Genomic DNA, 21,163 nt, shown 5'->3' on the forward strand with positions numbered 1-21,163 from the left:
CAGTTTCCAGCTGTGCTAACATCATGCTCAGGTGTTTCAATGATCAATGAGCCTTTCAGCACTATAAACGTGGATTAACACAATGTTCCACTGGAACACAGGAGTGATGGCTGCTGACAATAATAGATATTTCATAAGAAACTCAGCCGTTTCCAGCTTTAATAGTTCCACTAGAAGCTAATTTAAGAAAGACAGAAAGGCAGTGACAGATTTCACCATTTTCCCAATGATAAAATTCTCCTTCTAATTTAATAAAAACATCCAAAACTTCAAGTAAAAGGAGTTTTTTTTCTTCTAACAAAACTCTGACAGCATGGAAGGAAGAGACATACAAAAAAAAAAATCAGACAGAAATTCTTTAGCTTAGACTAAGTGATGCACAGACTATCAGTTCAATGTTGGGTAGAGAAATCCTTGAGGAAGCCCATGGGTTGTTTATTTTTGCCTCAATTATCACCCCAGGGTTTAGCTCAAAGACAGACATTTAATAATTCATCTGCTCTTTGAATTCATTTCATTCTTTTTTCCCGCTTCAATGGGCTCCAAGCCAACAAGTTCTATTGGTGCGGTAAGCTGCTCCCAGTCAGCATCTCTGCAGTAGTAAGGAGTGATAAGCAGCGTGGAACGGGTCACACAATTTCAAAAGGAGGAACTATTCATTTCCAGATAAATGTATTGCAGGGGAAAGTCTGTCCCGTTAATTAATAGCAAGATACAAAAATAGATTATCCCATGTGGACAGTTGGGGCACTATACTGCCACGGAATGAAAAATGTTGTTGCATGTTACATTTTTTTTCACAAAATCAATTGCACGGGCTGCTGATAGCACACTATAGGACATTAAGTGTGATGAGCAGGAAGGTGACACAGAGGCTAAATGAGAGAGTAATGGAGAATCATATGAAGGACTCTTGAACAATCTCCTATGGTGACCCGAGGCGTGACAAGACGACATGGCAAACACTTCAGGACTGCTACTGATGAGTCTGACAAAATTGGCATCCTTCTCCGAGAGCCGAGAATTAGGCCACTGAGTTTGAGTCACTCTATGTGTCAATTCTGGCCAAGATGTTCTTCTCACTTCTCGAACAAGTACAGGACACAGAAGGGAGAGTCATTCCCCAGCAATCCATCAAACTCTGCCTCCCAAACAAGCCTCTCCACACACAAGTGCCCAAACTCCAAAACTCTCCCTACTAGCAAACCGAACTGCTGTGTCTGCAGGCGTTGCTGTCTTTGGGCTTGCCTCGTACGCCATTAATCCCACCCATTTATAAACGAGCGCCTAAATATACACAGCGCTTAATTAAAGTCGGGCATCCATTATTGAAGCGAATCCCAGTTTTATGGGATGAGAAGGTAATTAGTCCCTCTACACCTTAGCGCTCATCTCTGTTTCCAGGGGTTATAAATACCAGCCATGCCGCCTCATGAAGGGTATCCTTTAAATTACATCCTCATGCTCTACAAAAGGTTAGAAGAAAGGATTTCTGAAGTTACGTGATGGGATTTTCAAACACACAAGGGCTATTAAGATGTTCTTCATCCAGCGGAGGAGACGCAACCCAACGGTCATCTGATACAGACAACGCAACAACAACCTCAGTTGTCTCGGACACTATGCACGGATCAAACAGGAGCCGGCTCCCCAAGGTCAGGCTCCACTTTGAGGAGACAAATAACCTTTCCTTGTAATCTTTGGTATGTCGCATAGGAATCACTTTGGGTAATAACAAATAATGACCCTATCTCTACCATTGGGAAAAGAGGTATTGATTTCTTTCACCCACCAAAGCCGGATATTATGACCTTAGCTTTACAGGGATGGATATGTCACTGTTTGCAGAATGAAATATCTATTTTATGCTATTGGTGGTGACAGGTCAGAAGTCCATCCCTCAAGTGTTGAAATCACAATATACCGAATCCTATTAAACCCAAACAACATCAGACATTTTTTGCCGTCTGAACTTTCAAGTCCACTACTTCATATACGACTACCACACAAATGATATGCTCAACAAAACATGACTTGTTAAAGATCTAAAATGTGCCTTATCATTTTTATTTAAAAATCCAGCTCTTAATTCTTTTCAAAATCACTTGTATTGACATTAAAATTGCTTTGGTGGCAGCAAAACTTTACTTACATTGAGTGACTTTTAAGGGGTTTAATTAAGTCATTTATTTATGTATATGATTATTGTCTAGGTACAAAACACTTTCTGCTGCTGCACTCTGTGCAATATAAATATTTGATTTCTACAATTTTAGACTTTTGTATTTACACTTTATTTATCTTACATCCCAGAGTCGTGTGAGGCAATGCATTGGAATTTTTTGAATGTAATTAAGTGTCTAAATCTTAATCTATTTTATTGGAGATTTATGACTAGAACAGCTTGATGTAGAGTACTTAGCTGCATGTCAAATTAATCTTCAGGTTTTCCAGCTTTACATTCATTCTATGTAACATCTACTGTTGACCTATTACCTCCCCCTAAAAATCCATTGCTCACAACCCTCAATTTTCTATAATGGGTGGCTGATCACTAAGGGGTTAAGAAAATTGCATTAAAAATCAATTATACTATTTGTTGGAATTCAATTCCTCTTCTTGAGCTTTTTCTAAAAAATATAATATTTTGAAAGCTTTTAGATAAACTTAGACTGACTTAAATGCACATTTCAACGAAATTCTGATGCATTGGCTCACAGTGATTGTATGTTTGAATGTAACATAAATAAAGTATAATATAAAAATATACAACTGTAAAAATAGAAAACTTATATTGCACAGAAGTGTAGCAGCGTAAAGTTTTTTGTACATAGAAACAATAAAATAGATGTTCTTGTTTGTTTGTTAGTTTGTTTTCACGAATATAAAGAAAGGTCCTACAACTAGTTACACAGTTAAAATTCTGATTTTGAAACCAATAATCTTCTACCAGACATCAACCTTTCTCTAAGAAGACTCACCGCTTTTCACTCAGTAATACTGACTTGCATTAAAATCAAATTATACTCTTTGGTGGAATTAAATTCTCCCTTATGCTATAATTTTTAAATTTGAGCTTTTTCTAATATTTTGAAAGCTTTTAGATGTTCTTGTTTGTTAGCTTTTTCCCCACTAAAGTAAAGAAAGGTCATGCAACTTAGTTACAAAGTAAAAGTTGTGAGGACATTATAAAAACCAACAATCTTCTATCATTATACATTATTGTTGCTCGAAGCAGACTTCTTATATTTGAAATAAAAAAAACAATTCTTTCAAAGCAATGGATTCTTTGAATATGATGCACTCAGTCCTATTTTGTGGTAATCACATTTGTCATTCGAGTCTTAATACCAAAGAAGTTTTTGTATTTTGATGTCCTTCAGCCGAACTCACTCTAATCAAGAGGAAGCTGGTCAGAAGGCCAATCTCTATTACATTGTCAGTTCTGTGTATTTACAACTGGTTGAATGTATCCTCTGCAGACTGAAGACTGAAAATGATTTGACAGTTAATTCAATAGTCTAATAAGGATTCTGCCCATCAGCTCATAACAGTATTTTCTCTCACTGAACTCCACATCCATAACCTTTCAGTTCAGATGGTAATTTTGAACTTTGATAACATAAGTGCCTCATCATGAATTATCATACAGTAATGCGCCAATAATTGCATTTACAGGCGCAGAGCACCATAACAGCTCAGTCAGGTTAAGGGATAAAATGTAGGTAACACAGTACATATTAAAGTGCCCCAGTTATGGTGCTGCATCACATTCATGTTCCTCATTATCAACATAAAAGCTTGTTGGTGCAATTGTCCAGGGGATATATTATATACATTAAAAAAAGACTCAAACAAACAAAGCAAAGAGAATACTACCAATTATTTTGATATAGCAAGCTTGTAATTGCTAAGAATATTGTACATGGTGCTTTGCCCTCAACTCCAGAAATGATTAATTTATTTATTGCATCCATTATTGGATGCGGCTAAATTGGTCATCGTAGTCTGGCTCTGACTTTATGTGGGGGATGGATGCTTTGTGCCCTCTGGCGTAAAAAAAAAAAAAAAAAAGTCAACATATGCTCACGCAGCGTGAGAAGAAAAGAAAAGACTTTAGAAAGTTTGGAGATTGAAGGACAGTAGCGGAGGTACGGAGAGTTCAGGGTTTAGCCTTTTAAAACTGGGTGATTGAATTTCTTGGCAGGGGATTCATTAAAATGATAATTCTTATTTATGAAGCCCTTTAAAAAATTAAAATACTCTCCGTGTACTGCTTCCTATTAATTAACTTTTTTTCCCTCTCATTTTCTTTCTTTCTCCCCTCTACTTTTTTCTTTACTTCCCACTGAACTTGACACACTAATAGGTTATGAATAATTCTGTTTCAGTTTAGACGGCAATTAGCCACAATGCCAGAGGCCATTCTTCTTCCTCTCTTGTGGAGTGGTGATTTAAGACCCAGCTGAGTTAGGGTGCTCCGACTATCCCGCGACTACATCACTCACCGCTTCCCACCAACGCTGAAACAAGAAACGGTTAACTGAGTAAATCCCCCCACCATTGATAAAGCCTTCCACTGATGACAGTGTGTGGGAGCACTCGACCCGAGGCTCCGGATTGGTCGTCAAATAGAACAGAACAGAGGGTCAAGGGCTTAGTTAGAAAGAAATTAATGTCCAAGTTAAAAGAAGGGAAAAAAGAAACATGAAAACCATAGGCAGCTCTCAGAGGCACAAAATGTGATAATGGAATATTGTCACACGGTGTCTCTCTCTCTCTCTCTCTCTGGTGTTCTGCTGAAAAATTTCACCATTGCTAATTAGCCATAGGACCACATGGAGAACAGCATGTCTTTGCTGCTGGAATTGATACATCAGAGGCAGGCGAAGCAGCTGTCGTTAGGAGAACTTAAATACAATAATTACAGCACAGACTGAGCAATAGGCTACAGGCGCACAACGTCCTCTAGTGATAGAACGAGATATCATGGTGACTGATAATGGTAATAGCGTTCGTATCACAGAAACAATAAGAGTTGAAGTGGGGGGAAAAAAGCAAGAACTCATCAGTATTAAAACCATGTGACTGGCAGGCTGGTGGAGGGATAGACGTGCAAACAAGGGAAGTGTTCTGTTAAAAATGTAAATCCTGGGAAAGCAGAGGGCACAGAGAGCGTGTCTAGCTCCACCAGCTGAGCATTTACTGTTACAGCAGAAAGTTAAATTCACACCAACTTGGATTTTCAGTTGGATCTATAACTTGACCCCTCTAACACGCCCTTCGGATTCCAAAACAAGTATGTCAGCTTAGTTGAAGGAAAGTAATAATCTTCCAATTGCAGACATTTACACCCAGATAACTTTAAATACATTTTGAGGAGATGTTTTTTATTAAAGGAACAGCTCACCCCACAATTAAAATAGCATATTCTTCGTCTTACATGTAGTGTATTTTTTTTTAAGTGTAAGTTGCCAAGTGTTGGAGAAATCGGTTGTAGTGTTGTCTGCCTACGCTGGAATGTAATGGAACTAGATAGCTCGTGTTGCTTAAAGCACCCAAAATACCAATAAGATCTCCAACCTAAACGACAGAATAGACCGTTTATCAGTACCACCCATAAAGACACATATGAGTGTTTGTTAAAATGAGCCTTTTGCAGCTCACGGTGCAGAGCGGAGTGTTCTAAAAATAGCACACACGTCTTTTTTGAACATGTATGGTTCACGGTTGTAAAAGAATGCTGCAGTGTCAGTGAATTTAGGCAACAAAACCACTGATCTAGGTTTAGGGCAAAAATACTCCTGGTTAGGCGTTATAAAAGACAGTTTAAATAGTAAATACATGTAAGTAAAGGTCAGAAGTGAAGTAGTTACAAGGGTTATGTAAGCCACGGAAGTTAGGTAAAAACTAGGGCTGGGACTTTAACGCGTTAATTAAGATTAATTAATTACACAAAAATTAACGCATTAAAAATATTGACGTATTTATTTTTGCACCGCGGAACGTTTCTCACTGGATGAGTTTCAGGCGGACCGATTATACTGGAGCACCAACTAGCGTTCATGAGTTCAGACAACAACAAACCACAGTGAACATGAAGGAAGAAGCTGATGAGACGCTTTGGTTGTCCCCGTGGATGATGGGACATTTTGTTACAAAAAACCAAAGGATGGAAGCGTCGATAAGAGCATGGTTGTGTTGCTATGCAACAAGGAATTCACATATCATCGCAGCACATCGAGCCTCAAGTATCACCTCAATGCAAAACATATAGCAGCTAGCGGCTAGTGTGGTAGCTAGCGTGGATTGTGTTTTACTTAAAAAACCAAAGTATTATAGTTTACAGAAGGTCTACCTACCTATAGGCTACCTGAATTAATGAAATTTACTATATTTCTAAATATGCTATTGCTACACTTAATGGCAAAAATTGCACTGGTCTGTTGGACTTGCTTAAGCTTATGTTTTCAGCCATTATTCAATGGTATACTAAAAATCCATGTGAAAAAAATTACTTCTCACTGTTCTCAGGTCAAATATTTATATGCGATTAAAATGCGATTAATTTTGAATAATTAATTACAAAGCCTCTAATTAATTAGATTAATTTTTTTAATCAAGTCCCGGCCCTAGTAAAAAGTTTTACTTTTGTTTTCATATGGGACACGAACCCCGTTCTCCTGGGTGAAAGTCTGCCATCCACCTCTCGCCCCAAGTGTGATATCCACCATTTAAACTCTGCATCGCCGTCAATCATTACATTACATTACATCCGCAAGATGGTGGCGAAGGACAGTCTAAAACATAGATGTAAGTCGTATTTTGCTGCCTGTACAAATGCTTTATATAGACGTTTTTGAAGGGAGAGCATTCTTGAACAGCGCCATGGCATAAGTGACGTAACAAAGTGTGAAAGCAAAGGCAGAAGAAAAAGACGGAGTATAAAGCGCACAAAGTCCACATCAGGAGAATGGGAGGGGTCAGACAAACCCAGGACTTTCACGCAGAAGACTGCATTTTAATGCATTGATTGTATTTTTATTGCCTAGCCAGGTACTTTTTATTCCTTACCTCCCGAATTCTAATGAACCGGAAAGAGAAATGTCTCAAAAAACCATAGAGACATAATAAGAGATCATGCTATTTCTATGTGAAAAACGTCACTAACAGCTATGTCTCTTTCCAAAAATCATCACCTGTGGCCGGATTCACAAAAATGTTCTTAAGAAATAAAACCATATTTTCCTAAGAATGTTCTTAAATGCTATTCACCATTTTTTTTCTCAAGAATTGTCGTATGTCTTAGGAACTTCTTAGTTTTCACACTTAGGACGTTCTTAGATTTTTTACTTAAGATCACTTGCCAGAAAAACAATTGTGGGCCTAAGGAGCCTGTATTGTCTAACTAAGACATGATCAGTGAGTAAGAGGATCCATTCTGTCTCTTCAAGGACTTTGGTGGATTTTGCTCCCTAGCTGCCACCCTCACAACTTCTATCTAAAAGTAATAATAGTAAGGTCATGGTTTCAGTAACTTGGCCTACTATGTTAATAGTGATTAATTAAGTGGTATCAAATACAACAACTGCCTCCGTGATTTACAAGGAGTACACTGTAGTGTAATCTAGGAATAGGTCTACATGTCACACAGACTAAAAGGCCATTTCTATTATATGTAAACTGGCAAAATAATCGATAGTTAACACATTGTCTAGGGCTAAACTAAATATTAAAGAAATAAATACCATACAAATTTGTTCAACTAAATACATATAAAGACTTATCATTTCACCGTAGCTGTTTTAAGACTGCTGAGGGCTTCTCTTAAAGTTGTGAAGAAATATGAGAAGAAATCTAAGAACTTTGTTTTCAAGAATCTCATTTGCTCTCAAGTTCTATCTTAGGAAAAAAAAAATTAAGAATAAAGTTAAGAAAAAAACTAAAGAAAAGATAAGAATCTCTTCATGAATACCAAATCTTCTTAAGTTAAAAAAAAATACAATTAAAAGAGCAAAGTTAAGAAAAAAGTGGCACTTAAGAAGCATTTTTTCCTTATGAATGCTTTGTGAATCCGTCCCCAGCTAATTAAAGATATTCCACAAACCTTGTTGTGAGCAGTTTCATGCAGGAACTATATCCTTTTTACCGAACTACACCCACCAACTGTATCACTGCACTTAAAGAAGCGGGCATCTACTCATGAACGAGAGTCTCGGTTCCTGACAGCATGAGGTGTCAACATTAATGGGGTTCTCTTTGGCTGAGCTGTTACATAACTATTTGTTAGCTTGTGATTCGGTGACACAGTTGACAGTTGTAGTTTGGTAAAAAAAAAAAAAAGTTCCTGCTCAAAACAAGGTCTGTGGATTATCTTGAGTAAATCGGTTGAATTATCCCTTTAACTCTTGTTGTCACACAGACAGTCAAGACAGCAGGATGAGAAAGTCGCCACAGTGGAGAAGGCAAACACAGATAATAAAAATAAATACTGTATCAAGCTCTGTGTAAAATATCTTTGGTATTCACTGTGCACTTGTTGTCTTTAGTGCCATTGTTTTCTTCTCTAATCCAACATCTATCCAAGTGGGGTTTCATTTTTCAAAAGTTTTCACACAAAACCTGGACACACAGCAGAAGGAGCTCATGGGGTGTTCTCAAAATCACTTCAGGCTGGATGAGACAATGGATCACTGCTATTACAACAATTACATTAATTAAACATTTGCTTTATTCCAACACTAGTGTGCTTCATTCAGTCCAACTTCAACACCACAAATGGGAGTGAAGAGAACAATGATGATGATTTCATTTCACACTGACACATGTTGCAGGCTTAAAACATCGATAAAACAAAACTATTCACATTTGGTAAACCTTCAATAACAGTTTTTTTTGGGCCACTTTGGTGCAGCAAAAACAAGTTTGATAGATCATCTCTGTTAACAATATCACCAGTTGCCATTTATATTATTATTATATTACTTATTAACAGTTGCACTTATTTACACATACAGACGTGAAAGAGCAAAGTAATTATTCAGATTATTTAATTGTGTTTCTGGCCATTTTAGTCTGATCTCCACTTTCTTAAAGCTCTATTTTGGTCTCTACCAAACACCTGGGCATGACAGGTGTTCATGTCCCACTGAAGCTAAAAGTCAGCGTTTCTATTTAAAGTAAACTTGTAAACAAACTTACTGCGTCATCTTTTAGGTCACCTTCCCTGTGACCTACACGACTGGGTCCAGAATTTATGTATGGAAGCTGATTTTTAACCAAAAACCAGATGTTTTTTTCTTTACCTTAAACAAGTGGTTTTGTTGACTGAGCCTAACCATGTAGTTACAAAAAAAGGGGAATAAATCAGTTATCACATGAACCATTGCGCATGACTTTACATAAGATGTCATACATAATATGTTTAATAAACACACTTTTTTCTACCATAATTCATTGTGCAGCATATCCAAGTTATAGTACATTCATGATTACAAAAAATGTGGGACACTGTGAAAAACATAATAAAAACAAAATGCAATGACTTGCAAATCCTCTGTGACCTACATTCAACTGAAAAGTATACAAAAAACCCACTAATGCTCAAACTGGGAAACTTTTGTTTTTTGTAAATACATAGACTCATTCTGAATTTCATGCATTGTGTTTCATACATTGTCCCAATTTTCTTGGAATAGGGGCCCAGTTTTAAAACGTTCCCCCTCTGGCTCATAGAACTAGAAACCTCACACACTTTATTGAGTGATTGAGGCAGCTTTGTCTCCTGCTGGCAGGCCTGCAGAGCATTTTTCAATCTCTGTCACACTGTCCAACCTGCTGAACAATCCCTGTAAATGCAACCAGTGACCCACAGCAGCACACTGTTCTAACCAGAGATACATTGAATACAATACACAAGACACCACTGAAGAGATGTTCCTTGTCTTTAAAATATAAAGTATAAAGTGTAGTGATTGTACTTACACATAACCGTAAGAAAAACGTTCCCTGAAGCCAGGACAACCTTCTCCCTCGTTGCCCGGTCGTAGATGCCCACGTGGCATTCATAAGGCCCGTTGTCTGAGATCCGGACCTCCGGGAGCCTGTAAAATACAAGTTATGAGTCTTTCACAATGGACCAGAATCCTCTACTTCAAAATGTTGTATAGCAAATGTTTTTACTTGAGTTTACTTCAGTATTATTAACATTATTATTTACATTAACAGAAACACATAATCCCACTTATGCATTATATACAATCATGGAAAAAATTATTAGACCACCCTTGTTTTCTTCACTTTCTTGTTCATTTTAATGTCTGGTACAACTAAAGGTACATTTGTTTGGACAAATATAATGATAACAACAAAAATAGCTGATAAGAGTTTAATTTAAGAGCAGATATCTTGACATTTTCCATGGTTTTATTCATAATGATTTTGGTTATTATGAAGAAAACCATGGAAAACGTCTAGATATCAGCTCTTTAATTGACTATATATACACTTGCACACATGCTACTACGTTGCATCTTTACAGTATGTCTTTGGCACTTCTATGAATTGAACTTTTATTTTTAATTGAACATTTAATTTTCATTGCTGCTTTTAGTGCTTGTACTTTTTTATCTATAACTTTGTGCCCTTAGGTTCTTAAATTAAACTAGAAAATTTCTAAAGAAATTTTTGATTGTGTGCTTGCCTCTGGACCATCATTCTCGTGGCTCAAATCAGCAGTTAAACAGGGACTCTGTCCTGAGTTCACAGACACCTCAAACAAGTATCTAGGACAAACGGTTCATTAGTTAATAAAGGGGGCGTGGCTAATAAATAGGGGCGGGACTTTATGAAATATTGTTATGTAGAACTGGTCAGTGATGAACCATCATCATGCATGGCAAGTTTGAGGCAGATTGGACAATGTATGATCAAGTTATAAGTTCTCATGTTTTATGAAAAAACGCCATGTCTGTTGAGCAGTATGGCGTCATATTTGAGTCAAAAGTCGCGCGAGCGATAACACATCTGCACGCGCATTTATTTCATGTCACGCGCGCAGATTTCAACTGCCGCGCGCACTTGTTTGATCTTCGCGCACATATTCAGCAACTGAGTGAAGCAGATTCTCCCCCGTGCTCGCTCGCGGTGGAGCTCTGCTCGCGCGGAGCGAGGACTTTTTACACATTGGGGGCGGGGCCAAGGCTGACCCCAGGCCTCTTATGATTGGTCATTTTCCAGCCCTCCACGTGGGTGCCTTTTCAGTTTACTGCTGACAGCTGGTAGCAGCGGCACCATCTAAAGAACAACGACGGTTGTTTCATGACGTTCACGACCACAACTCTACGCTTCATCACTGATAATAAAAAGGTTAAAAAAATGCTGTTTCTTGTTTCTAAATGATCATACAGTAGTAAAGTGTTAGATCCATGGGTTTGCCGTGACACCGAGCAGAGACCTGCAGTCCAGCGGTGCAGGCTGTTTCTCTGAAGCAGAGGATGCCGGTCGTCTTAATTTATGTCAGTCTTCTCAGACAGCCCACAAACATTGGAAGACTTTCTAATCAGAGACTGGAGCGGTGGTCCGGAGAGAGGAGGATGTGGAGTCGGAGCTCGTCTGGGGGGCGGAGCGGGTCGGCAGCACCTGGTGTCGGTGTGTCCTGAGTCTATCTGCTGTCAGGAGGCTGACGAAAACGTTTTAGTTTATGTCGCTCCATGCTAACGGTAATAGCTAATTACTAGCTAACATTAGCGTTAGCTAACAATGACATCAAATGGCCGGCTAGGTTGAAAGAACACGTTTTCTTGTGGACGAAAGAGTGTGATGCAAAACATGTCTGAGAAGTCTGGGTGACAACATGATGACACATGATGCATTGTTTGGCTTGTTTGTTTATCTTGTATCGGCCAGCACGTTATGAGGAGGGGAGGGGGCAGGAACATTTGTGGTAACAGCACCAGCTAACGTTAGGTACAGAGCACCATATACAGGGACTGTCACCCTATAAATTAACCTGATATTAGCTTGTTGCACAACTACACACAACTATTTTATGAATGTTATCATTTGAGACAGCATGACTAGCAGTTCTGGAGTTGATATGTATGAATACATGTGGTAAAACTAAATCTAACCAATACATATTTTTATCAGTCTCTTTAGGTTGACTGCATCCAGGCAGTTAACCCTTTGGGCCAGGGGGCATTTGGGGAAGAAGAACAGGATCCTGATTCCAGCCTGTCATCCACTCCATCAGAGCTGTTTCCCCCTGGTATATCATGGATTTGAGTATGCTTATGATGATTTATGAATGTTGCATGGAATTGATTGGCATTCTGAGGGATGTTGAACATAATGATATTAATGTCACATTCTTTTAGAAGCCAGGGTATTATTCTTCTGTGACTATCAAAAGTATCAATATGCAGTTACTTCTAACATTTATTAAAAAAAACATTTATGGACAATCATGCACCTTACTATATTAGCAATAACCACCTGACTTCACTTATGTACAGTGTATAACATATTAACATAATTGTGCACTGTATACAGCACATAGTGTAGCATAGTTATGGTTATATCCCTATATCCAATTATTTTTCAAAACATTTTCCATTTGTATTCTGCTCTTCACTTTGTTTGTTTTGTTACTTGGTGATATAAAAGTTGCTAGTAATAGTAGTGATTATGATAGAATCTCAAATACAAAAGCTGGACTAGGCTCAAATACTGAAAATTTGCCATGTTGATTAATGTAATATACTTGGTATACTGGCGCTACTTTTGGTTCATGTTGTTGAGCTGTCAGAGTCAGAGGCAGGATAGGGCGGGTCTTAACGGAACAAGGGGTTCAAGGGTCAAAGGAACCCATGTGATCTAAAACCTGAGAAGCCATCACCATGTTGTTGTTTGTTGTATTTCACATTATGCAGATTTTTCAGCATGTGGTCCTCAATATATAGTATAGAAGTCACTGCATTCTCTGACTTTTCCAGGTTTCCTGTGTCCAGCATCTTCAAGACAGACTAAGCTAACTTTTCATATTTTTTGCAAATTTATATTTAGGTTAGGTTAGGAATAGGTTAGGTTTATAGTAGAGTATTTAGTTTGTATAGTCTAGCTTTTTATACTGGTCTAGGGACAGTTAAGTTAGCAAATTAATTTAGTTCAGATCACTTACAGTTGCATATTATTGTTACAATTGTGTTATTTTGTGAGTTATTGTTGTATAGGCTATTGTATATTGCAGGACCAAGTGAGACGAGGAAGACCACTGCTTCCAAGATGCCGCTCAGAAAATGCGTTGGACAAGTCTCGACCTTGCAGATCCTGCCCCACTTAGCCCAACCGCTTCCGACCATGGGGTACCTCAAAGACCTCCGTCAACCAGCCGCCTGTGGATGATGGATAACGCACCCACAACTCCTTCTCCAGTCTACAAGGTATGGGTTTGTTTTTTTCCCCATCACAGTGGACACAGACATGGCCTGACAATACAATCTGCTGTCTTAACTACTTCCTTTGAATGATAAAATATTAATTCACAATTGAGTATTTATAATGTATGAATAAATTTGGTATTGTGTGTCATCAGGTTCTGAAAATACAGACACCCCCACAGTCCAAGAACAGCTGGATGACCTCTGGACCCACTTGCCCCCGTTCACCAGTTGAAAAGATAGGCTTTTTAAAAAATTCTTCAATTGTTAATTCTGCACAAAGTGATACACAAAACATTGTATGTATTCAATTTCAACAAACACAAACATGAAATGTATATATTTAAATACATGACTTAATGCAAATCAATCATACTAAACATCATCTTCTTTTTTTTAAACTAACCATTGCACACACTTCCATCCAAGGAGAGGTTACATCTTGATGGTAACTTTTTAGATTAACAAAACTTTTGTGAGATTTGTAATTGTTGTTTCTGGGGAGGGGGCGGAAAGGGTAAGTCTAAACATTGCATGCAAGAGACCAACACCGGCGTCTCAGGGGAAAGCTATCTGTACACAACTATCAATCTGCTTCAAACTTTTACGATAGTTTTTCAAATCCTGACCCAGAGAGAAGCACATCAAACAAACAAAAAAAGCAATGGTAGATTTTCAAGGCCTTTCAATGACATTAACATTATTTTCAATGACATTCATTTTGCAATTAACATTAGTTTTATCTTTACTTGTAAAACATAACTATAATGACATTCAAATGTAGATTACCACAAACACAATAATAAACTTCAAGTCTCATTGGATAAAATAAAAAATTATTGACAGTCCTGAAATGATGGGTTAAACATCCTTAATAAGCCCACATTAATAATATATTAATTTCAGGTGAAATATATATTTTTTTACTTTAAATTCTAATCTTATTTAAAGAAATTGATACTATATATGTATATCAGTGGCAGTCACCGGTTCGCATGGTCCCAGCAGCAGAGTTACTGATTCACATGGTCTCAGCGACAGAGTCAGCGGTTCACATGGTAACTCAGCGACAGAGTCGCCGGTTCGCATGGTCTCGGTGGCAGTCGCCGGTTCGCATGGTCTCAGTAGCAGTCGCAGGTTCGCATGGTCTCAGTGGCAGTCGCAGGTTCGCATGGTCTCAGTAGCAGTCGCAGGTTCGGATGGTCTCAGTGGCAGTCGCAGGTTCGCATGGTCTCAGTAGCAGTCGCAGGTTCGCATGGTCTCAGTAGCAGTCGCAGGTTTGCATGGTCTCAGTGGCAGTCCCCGGTTCGCATAGTCTCAGTTGCAGAGTTACTGGTTCACATGGTCTCAGCGGCAGAGTTACTGGTTCACATGGTCTCAGCGGCAGAGTTACTGGTTCACATGGTCTCGGCGGCAGAGTTACTGGTTCACATGGTCTCAGCGACAGAGTCGCCGGTTGGCATGGTCTCGGTGGCAGTCGCCGGTTCGCATGGCCTCAGTAGCAGTCGCAGGTTCGCATGGTCTCAGTGGCAGTCGCCGGTTCGCATGGTCTCAGTAGCAGTCGCAGGTTCGCATGGTCTCAGTAGCAGTCGCAGGTTTGCATGGTCTCAGTGGCAGAGTTACTGGTTCACATGGTCTCAGCGACAGAGTCATCGGTTCACATGGTCTCAGCGGCAGAGTCACCGGTTCACATGGTCTCTCAGCGACTGAGTCGCCGGTTCGCATGGTCTCGGTGGCAGTCGCCGGTTCGCATGGTCTCGGTGGCAGTCACCGGTTCGCATGGTCTCAGTAGCAGTCGCCGGTTCGCATGGTCTCAGTAGCAGTCGCAGGTTCGCATGGTCTCAGTGGCAGTCGCAGGTTCGCATGGTCTCAGTAGCAGTCCCAGGTTCGGATGGTCTCAGTGGCAGTCGCAGGTTCGCATGGTCTCGGTGGCAGTCGCAGGTTTGCATGGTCTCGGTGGGAGTCGCCGGTTTGCATGGTCTCAGTGGCAGTCGCCGGTTCGCATGGTCTCAGCGGCAGAGTTACTGGTTCGCATGGTCTCAGAGGCAGAGTTACTGGTTCGCATGGTCTCAGCGGCAGTCGCAGGTTCGCATGGTCTCAGTGGCAGTCACCGGTTCACATGGTCCCAGCTGCAGAGTTACTGGTTCACATGGTCTCAGCGACAGAATCATCGGTTCACATGGTCTCAGCGGCATAGTTACTGGTTCACATGGTCTCAGCGGCATAGTTACTGGTTCACATGGTCTCAGCGGCAGAGACACCGGTTCACATGGTCTCTCAGCGTCAGAGTCGCCGGTTCGCATGGTCTCGGGGGCAGTCGCCGGTTCGCATGGTCTCGGTGGCAGTCGCCGGTTCGCATGGTCTCAGTGGCAGTCGCAGGTTCGCATGGTCTCAGTGGCAGTCGCCGTTTAGCATGGTCTCAGTGGCAGAGTTACTGGTTCACATGGTCTCAGCGGCAGAGTTACTGGTTCACATGGTCTCGGCGACAGAGTCATCGGTTCACATGGTCTTAGCGGCAGAGTTACTGGTTCACATGGTCTCAGCGACAGAGTCACCGGTTCGCATGGTCTCGGTGGCAGTCGCCGGTTCGCATGGCCTCAGTAGCAGTTGCAGGTTTGCATGGTCTCAGTGGCAGAGTTACTGGTTCACATGGTCTCAGCGACAGAGTCATCGGTTCACATGGTCTCAGCGGCAGAGTCACCGGTTCACATGGTCTCTCAGCGACAGAGTCGCCGGTTCGCATGGTCTCGGTGGGTGTCGCCGGTTTGCATGGTCTCAGTGGCAGTCGCCGGTTCGCATGGTCTCAGCGGCAGAGTTACTGGTTCGCATGGTCTCAGCAGCAGAGTTACTGGTTCTCATGGTCTCAGTGACAGAGTTACCTTTTCACATGGTCTCAGCGGCAGAGTTACTGGTTCACATGGTCTCAGCGACAGAGTCATCGGTTCACATGGTCTCAGCGGCAGAGTTACTGGTTCACATGGTGTCAGCGACAGAGTCGCCGGTTCGCATGGTCTCAGTGGCAGTAGCCGGTTCGCATGGTCTCAGTGGCAGTCGCCGGTTCACATGGTCTCAGTGGCAGTTGCCGGTTCACATGGTCTCAGCGGCATAGTTACTGGTTCACATGGTCTCAGCGGCAGAGACACCGGTTCACATGGTCTCTCAGTGTCAGAGTCGCCGGTTCGCATGGTCTCGGGGGCAGTCGCCGGTTCGCATGGTCTCGGTGGCAGTCGCCGGTTCGCATGGTCTCAGTGGCAGTCGCAGGTTCGCATGGTCTCAGTGGCAGTCGCCGTTTAGCATGGTCTCGGTGGCAGTCGCCGGTTCGCATGGCCTCAGTAGCAGTCGCAGGTTCGCATGGTCTCAGTGGCAGTCGCCGGTTCGCATGGTCTCAGTAGCAGTCGCAGGTTTGCATGGTCTCAGTAGCAGTCGCAGGTTTGCATGGTCTCAGTGGCAGAGTTACTGGTTCACATGGTCTCAGCGACAGAGTCATCGGTTCACATGGTCTCAGCGGCAGAGTCACCGGTTCACATGGTCTCTCAGCGACAGAGTCGCCGGTTCGCATGGTCTCGGTGGCAGTCGCCGGTTCGCATGGTCTCGGTGGCAGTCGCCGGTTCGCATGGTCTCGGTGGCAGTCGCCGGTTCGCATGGTCTCAGTAGCAGTCGCCGGTTCGCATGGTCTCAGTAGCAGTCGCAGGTTCGCATGGTCTCAGTGGCAGTCGCAGGTTCGCATGGTCTCAGTAGCAGTCGCAGGTTCGGATGGTCTCAGTGGCAGTCGCAGGTTCGCATGGTCTCAGTAGCAGTCGCAGGTTCGCATGGTCTCAGCGGCATAGTTACTGGTTCACATGGTCTCAGCGGCAGAGACACCGGTTCACATGGTCTCTCAGCGTCAGAGTCGCCGGTTCGCATGATCTCGGTGGCAGTCGCCGGTTCGCAAGGTCTCAGTGGCAGTCGCAGGTTCGCATGGTCTCAGTGGCAGTCGCCGTTTAGCATGGTCTCAGTGGCAGTTGGCGGTTCGCATGGTCTCAGCGGCACAGTTACTGGTTCACATGGTCTCAGAGGCAGAGTTACTGGTTCGCATGGTCTCAACGACAAAATTACTGGTTCACATGGTCTCAGCGGCAGAGTTACTGGTTCACATGGTCTCGGCGACAGAGTCATCGGTCCAAGGAGTCTCTGGCTTGAAGCTGACTGTTACAGGAGGTCAGAATGGACCTTTAAACTTATATAGCAAAGGACTTAGATTAAAACTAAGAATAAAATATAAAAAAATATATAAATGCACAGACAGAGAGGTTTTAGTTGTTCTCTGCTTCATTATTTGTCCAAAATTTGTCGCATCAACTGAGTTTGTATGATCTGAACTGTGAGATTCTGTTCAGTGAGGGGGGGTCACAGACAACATGCATGTTAAATTTGGGGTCCCGACTCAAAAAGGTTGAGAACTACTGGTCCAGGGTATGGTAAATTACACAGCTGTCTTTTTTTGCAGAGTATTTAAAGAAGAAAGTCAATGAATGCCAGATTCCTATTGGCTTAACAAGGGAGAGTTGACTGGGGTGTGGATTTTGAACATTAAAATATAGACTCAAATAAAGCAGACAATTTTTATGGCAGATTGCCACACAACATGGGCTACTGCAAGCAAAAGTGGTCCAAATCTGTTTTGTTTTTTTTGCTTATATCTGTTTTTATTTTGTTTTGTATAGTATGCAGCACAGATCACATGGAATTTAATTTTTTTTCAAATCAGAACTGGGTCTCTTTGTGATCCTAAATCGGATATAGATCTGATGTTTTCCAATGCGACCTCAGGCTGAACAGTCATGTCGCATTTCACAGTGGTCACAATTCAGGACTGTAAGTTCACACACAGTCTGATATGAATCACATTCATAAAACAATGTGAACACGGCTGTGAACGGCTGGCAGCTCAATCTTAAACAGTACAAGTTAACACTGGCATGAGACAACAGAAAGTCTATAGGCCGGTGTTGTGTCCTTACTGGTTTCCACACTAACTGGTTGCCGTAGGCTATGATCTGCGCATTTTCTGTTATGCATGAGCTGTCCGTGGTACTGAAACCACTTGCTGTTAATGTGAGAATTCTGTCTGATGCAGGCCTATGTTATGCTGTGCGTTGACACCTCATCTACCATTTTAATACTGTAAGAAATAAAGCACGAAAATCATAAAAATCTAAGTGCAATCAGCACTTGTAGGAAGGTGGGTGGCACTGCATTTCTGTGTCATGTGCTATAGTTGAGCCGCAAATATAACGACCACCCATGTCCGACTGGTCCCTCCTCCGCCCTACATCATCATAAACAACACAACGCAGAGTTCCAGGGTGTGGAGAGGCTCATCCCACATGGGCTGGGTTACAAATACAATTATACATTTATTTCCTTTCTTACATACATGTTTATATTTTTTTGTAACAAAATATGTTTTTGTCATACTTGGCTGGGTGGGCCAGTGAGTAAAATGGCGGGCCCTTTGCTGGCTACGTGTCTGGACTACAGATCTCCAGAAAATTATCTTTTTATCTCGAGAAAACAAATGAAATTAACTCGTTATCATGAGAAAAAAATATATGAATGCATGGCCGTTCACCTAATAAGGTAAGATATCTATCTACCCACCCTAGAAGAAGCAGCAAAAACTATGTAAGACAACCTGTTATTGTCTAGAGTAAACTGTTTTCAGTTCAGATGTCTGTGTTGGAGGAGGAGGGGGGGCTTTGGTAGTTAAGCAACCAGGTGGCCAGGTGGAGTCGACCAATCAGAGCAGAGCAATCAACTGAAATTGACTGATGGTGGAGACAGTTCCGCCACACTGAGCAGCCAGAGGTTGACAAACTGGAAATTCTGGCCTCGAACAGAAAGCATTTTTGGCAAAACCATAATACCTATCATTGATCCGAATTCACTTTGAGCGTCCTGAGTTCTTCCTGAACGTCTACATGTTGTTTTTTTTAAGAAAAATGAAAAAATAGCTTTGTAAGAGCGATCTAAAAAAAACTGTTACATCTCCCTTTTTCAGAAATCTTCCTGCGTTTTTAATATGGGAGCCAATGAGGCTGTTGGTGCGTGTTGGTGGCGCATCTGTGCGTCCTAAGCCCAAACTATAACTCTGACAGCTTTACCAGATGATTGTGAGTGAGAAGACAAATTGTCCTACGTTTCTATGTATAAATTATTTCTGTAGAGTGGAATTTGCGGCCTGGAGCGCAGTTTTCATATTTATTTTTTGACAATTCTTTCTCTCCCTCTACACTCTAAGTGATGACCTCACCACTCTAGACTCTCCATAGGGTTACATTGGGGGGATTTTTTTACGTGTTTTTGACCAATAATTTGAAAACCGTTTGTCGAAACCCTTAGAAAAGTCATAGCACACTGGTCATGGGCGAGCCGGTCGGTTTGATACCTTTTTTGTGTATGTGTGGCCAAAACTCTGGGAGGAGTAGTCGACCAAAAAAAGACCACGGAAGAATAAGAAATAAGCCCACGGAATAACAATTAGTGTGCTTTTGCAAGCAAGCACACAAAATTATTCAATCCCCGGGTCCTCGGGTATGGTATTTTCCTTTCTATCCCATGTGTGAATATGTGTCTGGTATGATAGTAAAGTTCCTTGAATCCTTGAAACCTAATACTTGAGCTTTTTGAAGACTTATCCAACAAGCCGAGTAGAATTGTCAAATATCTCACATGCTGGAAGAGAAATATATCAAACTTTGCTGTTAAAGTTAAATACTAGTAACTTTATAAGTAAACAATGATTCCATAATTAATTCTTATTAAATTATGTGGTAATGATTAAGTTTATTATTACCACTGATTTATCAATTATATATTTTTTAATGGCAATAATAAGAAATAGTTTCAGTGTGGCACAGAAACCTACTAAGCTCCACTAAGATGACAAAACATCATCTGTGTCACTAACACTTTTTCTGCAGCATTGACTCTTTGATTTTTTTTTTTCATGAATACAGTTTAAAAAGTCAAAAGTTTATTAATTTCAGATATTCAAAAGCCCCTAATCTGAAGTCACAGCAAACAACATTTATTAAAAATTTACAAATGTTTGCTAAAGTATTTATTCTGTGACAGACAAAAGCTCATAATTTAATGTGCAGACTGAATTTGAACCAAAAGCCTCTTTGATTCCAAACCTGTTAACCAGCAGAGCGATGAGACGTTTCTGAGCTGCAGCAGCTCTCACGCAGACTAAGTAAAAGAGATCTCCTCATGCAAAATACCACCACAGAGCAGCTTTTAATGATTCATATTATGTTTGTAGTCAGCAGTGCCCTCTAGTGGCCAGAATAACCAACCAACGTTGCTACTTTATAGAGCTGTGAATCAGCATAATGGCCCCACAATACAATTTTATCCTGATACTTGAGTCCCGATACGATATTATTGCGATTTGAAGTATTTTGTGATATGGTGAGTATTGCGATACAATAAATTGCGATTTAACTGTTTAACTGCATTTTGTGTCCATAAAATTAAATTAAACTTTCACACACAACAAGCTTCACTGCTCTCAATTTTTTTTTGAATGAAACATAAAAAAAACCCTTAATTTGCAGCATTATTTAGACAACTTCTGGACACGATATCTGACGCACAATCTACGGTGCCTGTAGATTCCTTAGATCTTCTAGTTTCATATGATACCAGTATCTCCAGTATATTCCTAAAAGTTAACCTGC

General features: G+C 40.9%; 1 protein-coding gene across 2 annotated transcripts in view; it reads right to left on the reverse strand.

The window, feature by feature from the left end:
* The window catches only part of igsf21a (immunoglobin superfamily, member 21a), a 272,635-nt gene that overhangs the window by 100,658 nt on the left and 150,814 nt on the right, over positions 1 to 21,163 (reverse strand). For both annotated transcript variants that reach the window (XM_059328431.1, XM_059328430.1), the window contains exon 4: positions 9,985 to 10,103. In XM_059328431.1, coding sequence (XP_059184414.1) covers positions 9,985 to 10,103 — 119 coding nt within the window. The remainder of the gene's footprint in view (positions 1 to 9,984; positions 10,104 to 21,163) is intronic.

This window comes from Centropristis striata, chromosome 3 (assembly GCF_030273125.1).
Source record: "Centropristis striata isolate RG_2023a ecotype Rhode Island chromosome 3, C.striata_1.0, whole genome shotgun sequence".
Classification (NCBI taxonomy): domain Eukaryota; kingdom Metazoa; phylum Chordata; class Actinopteri; order Perciformes; family Serranidae; genus Centropristis; species Centropristis striata.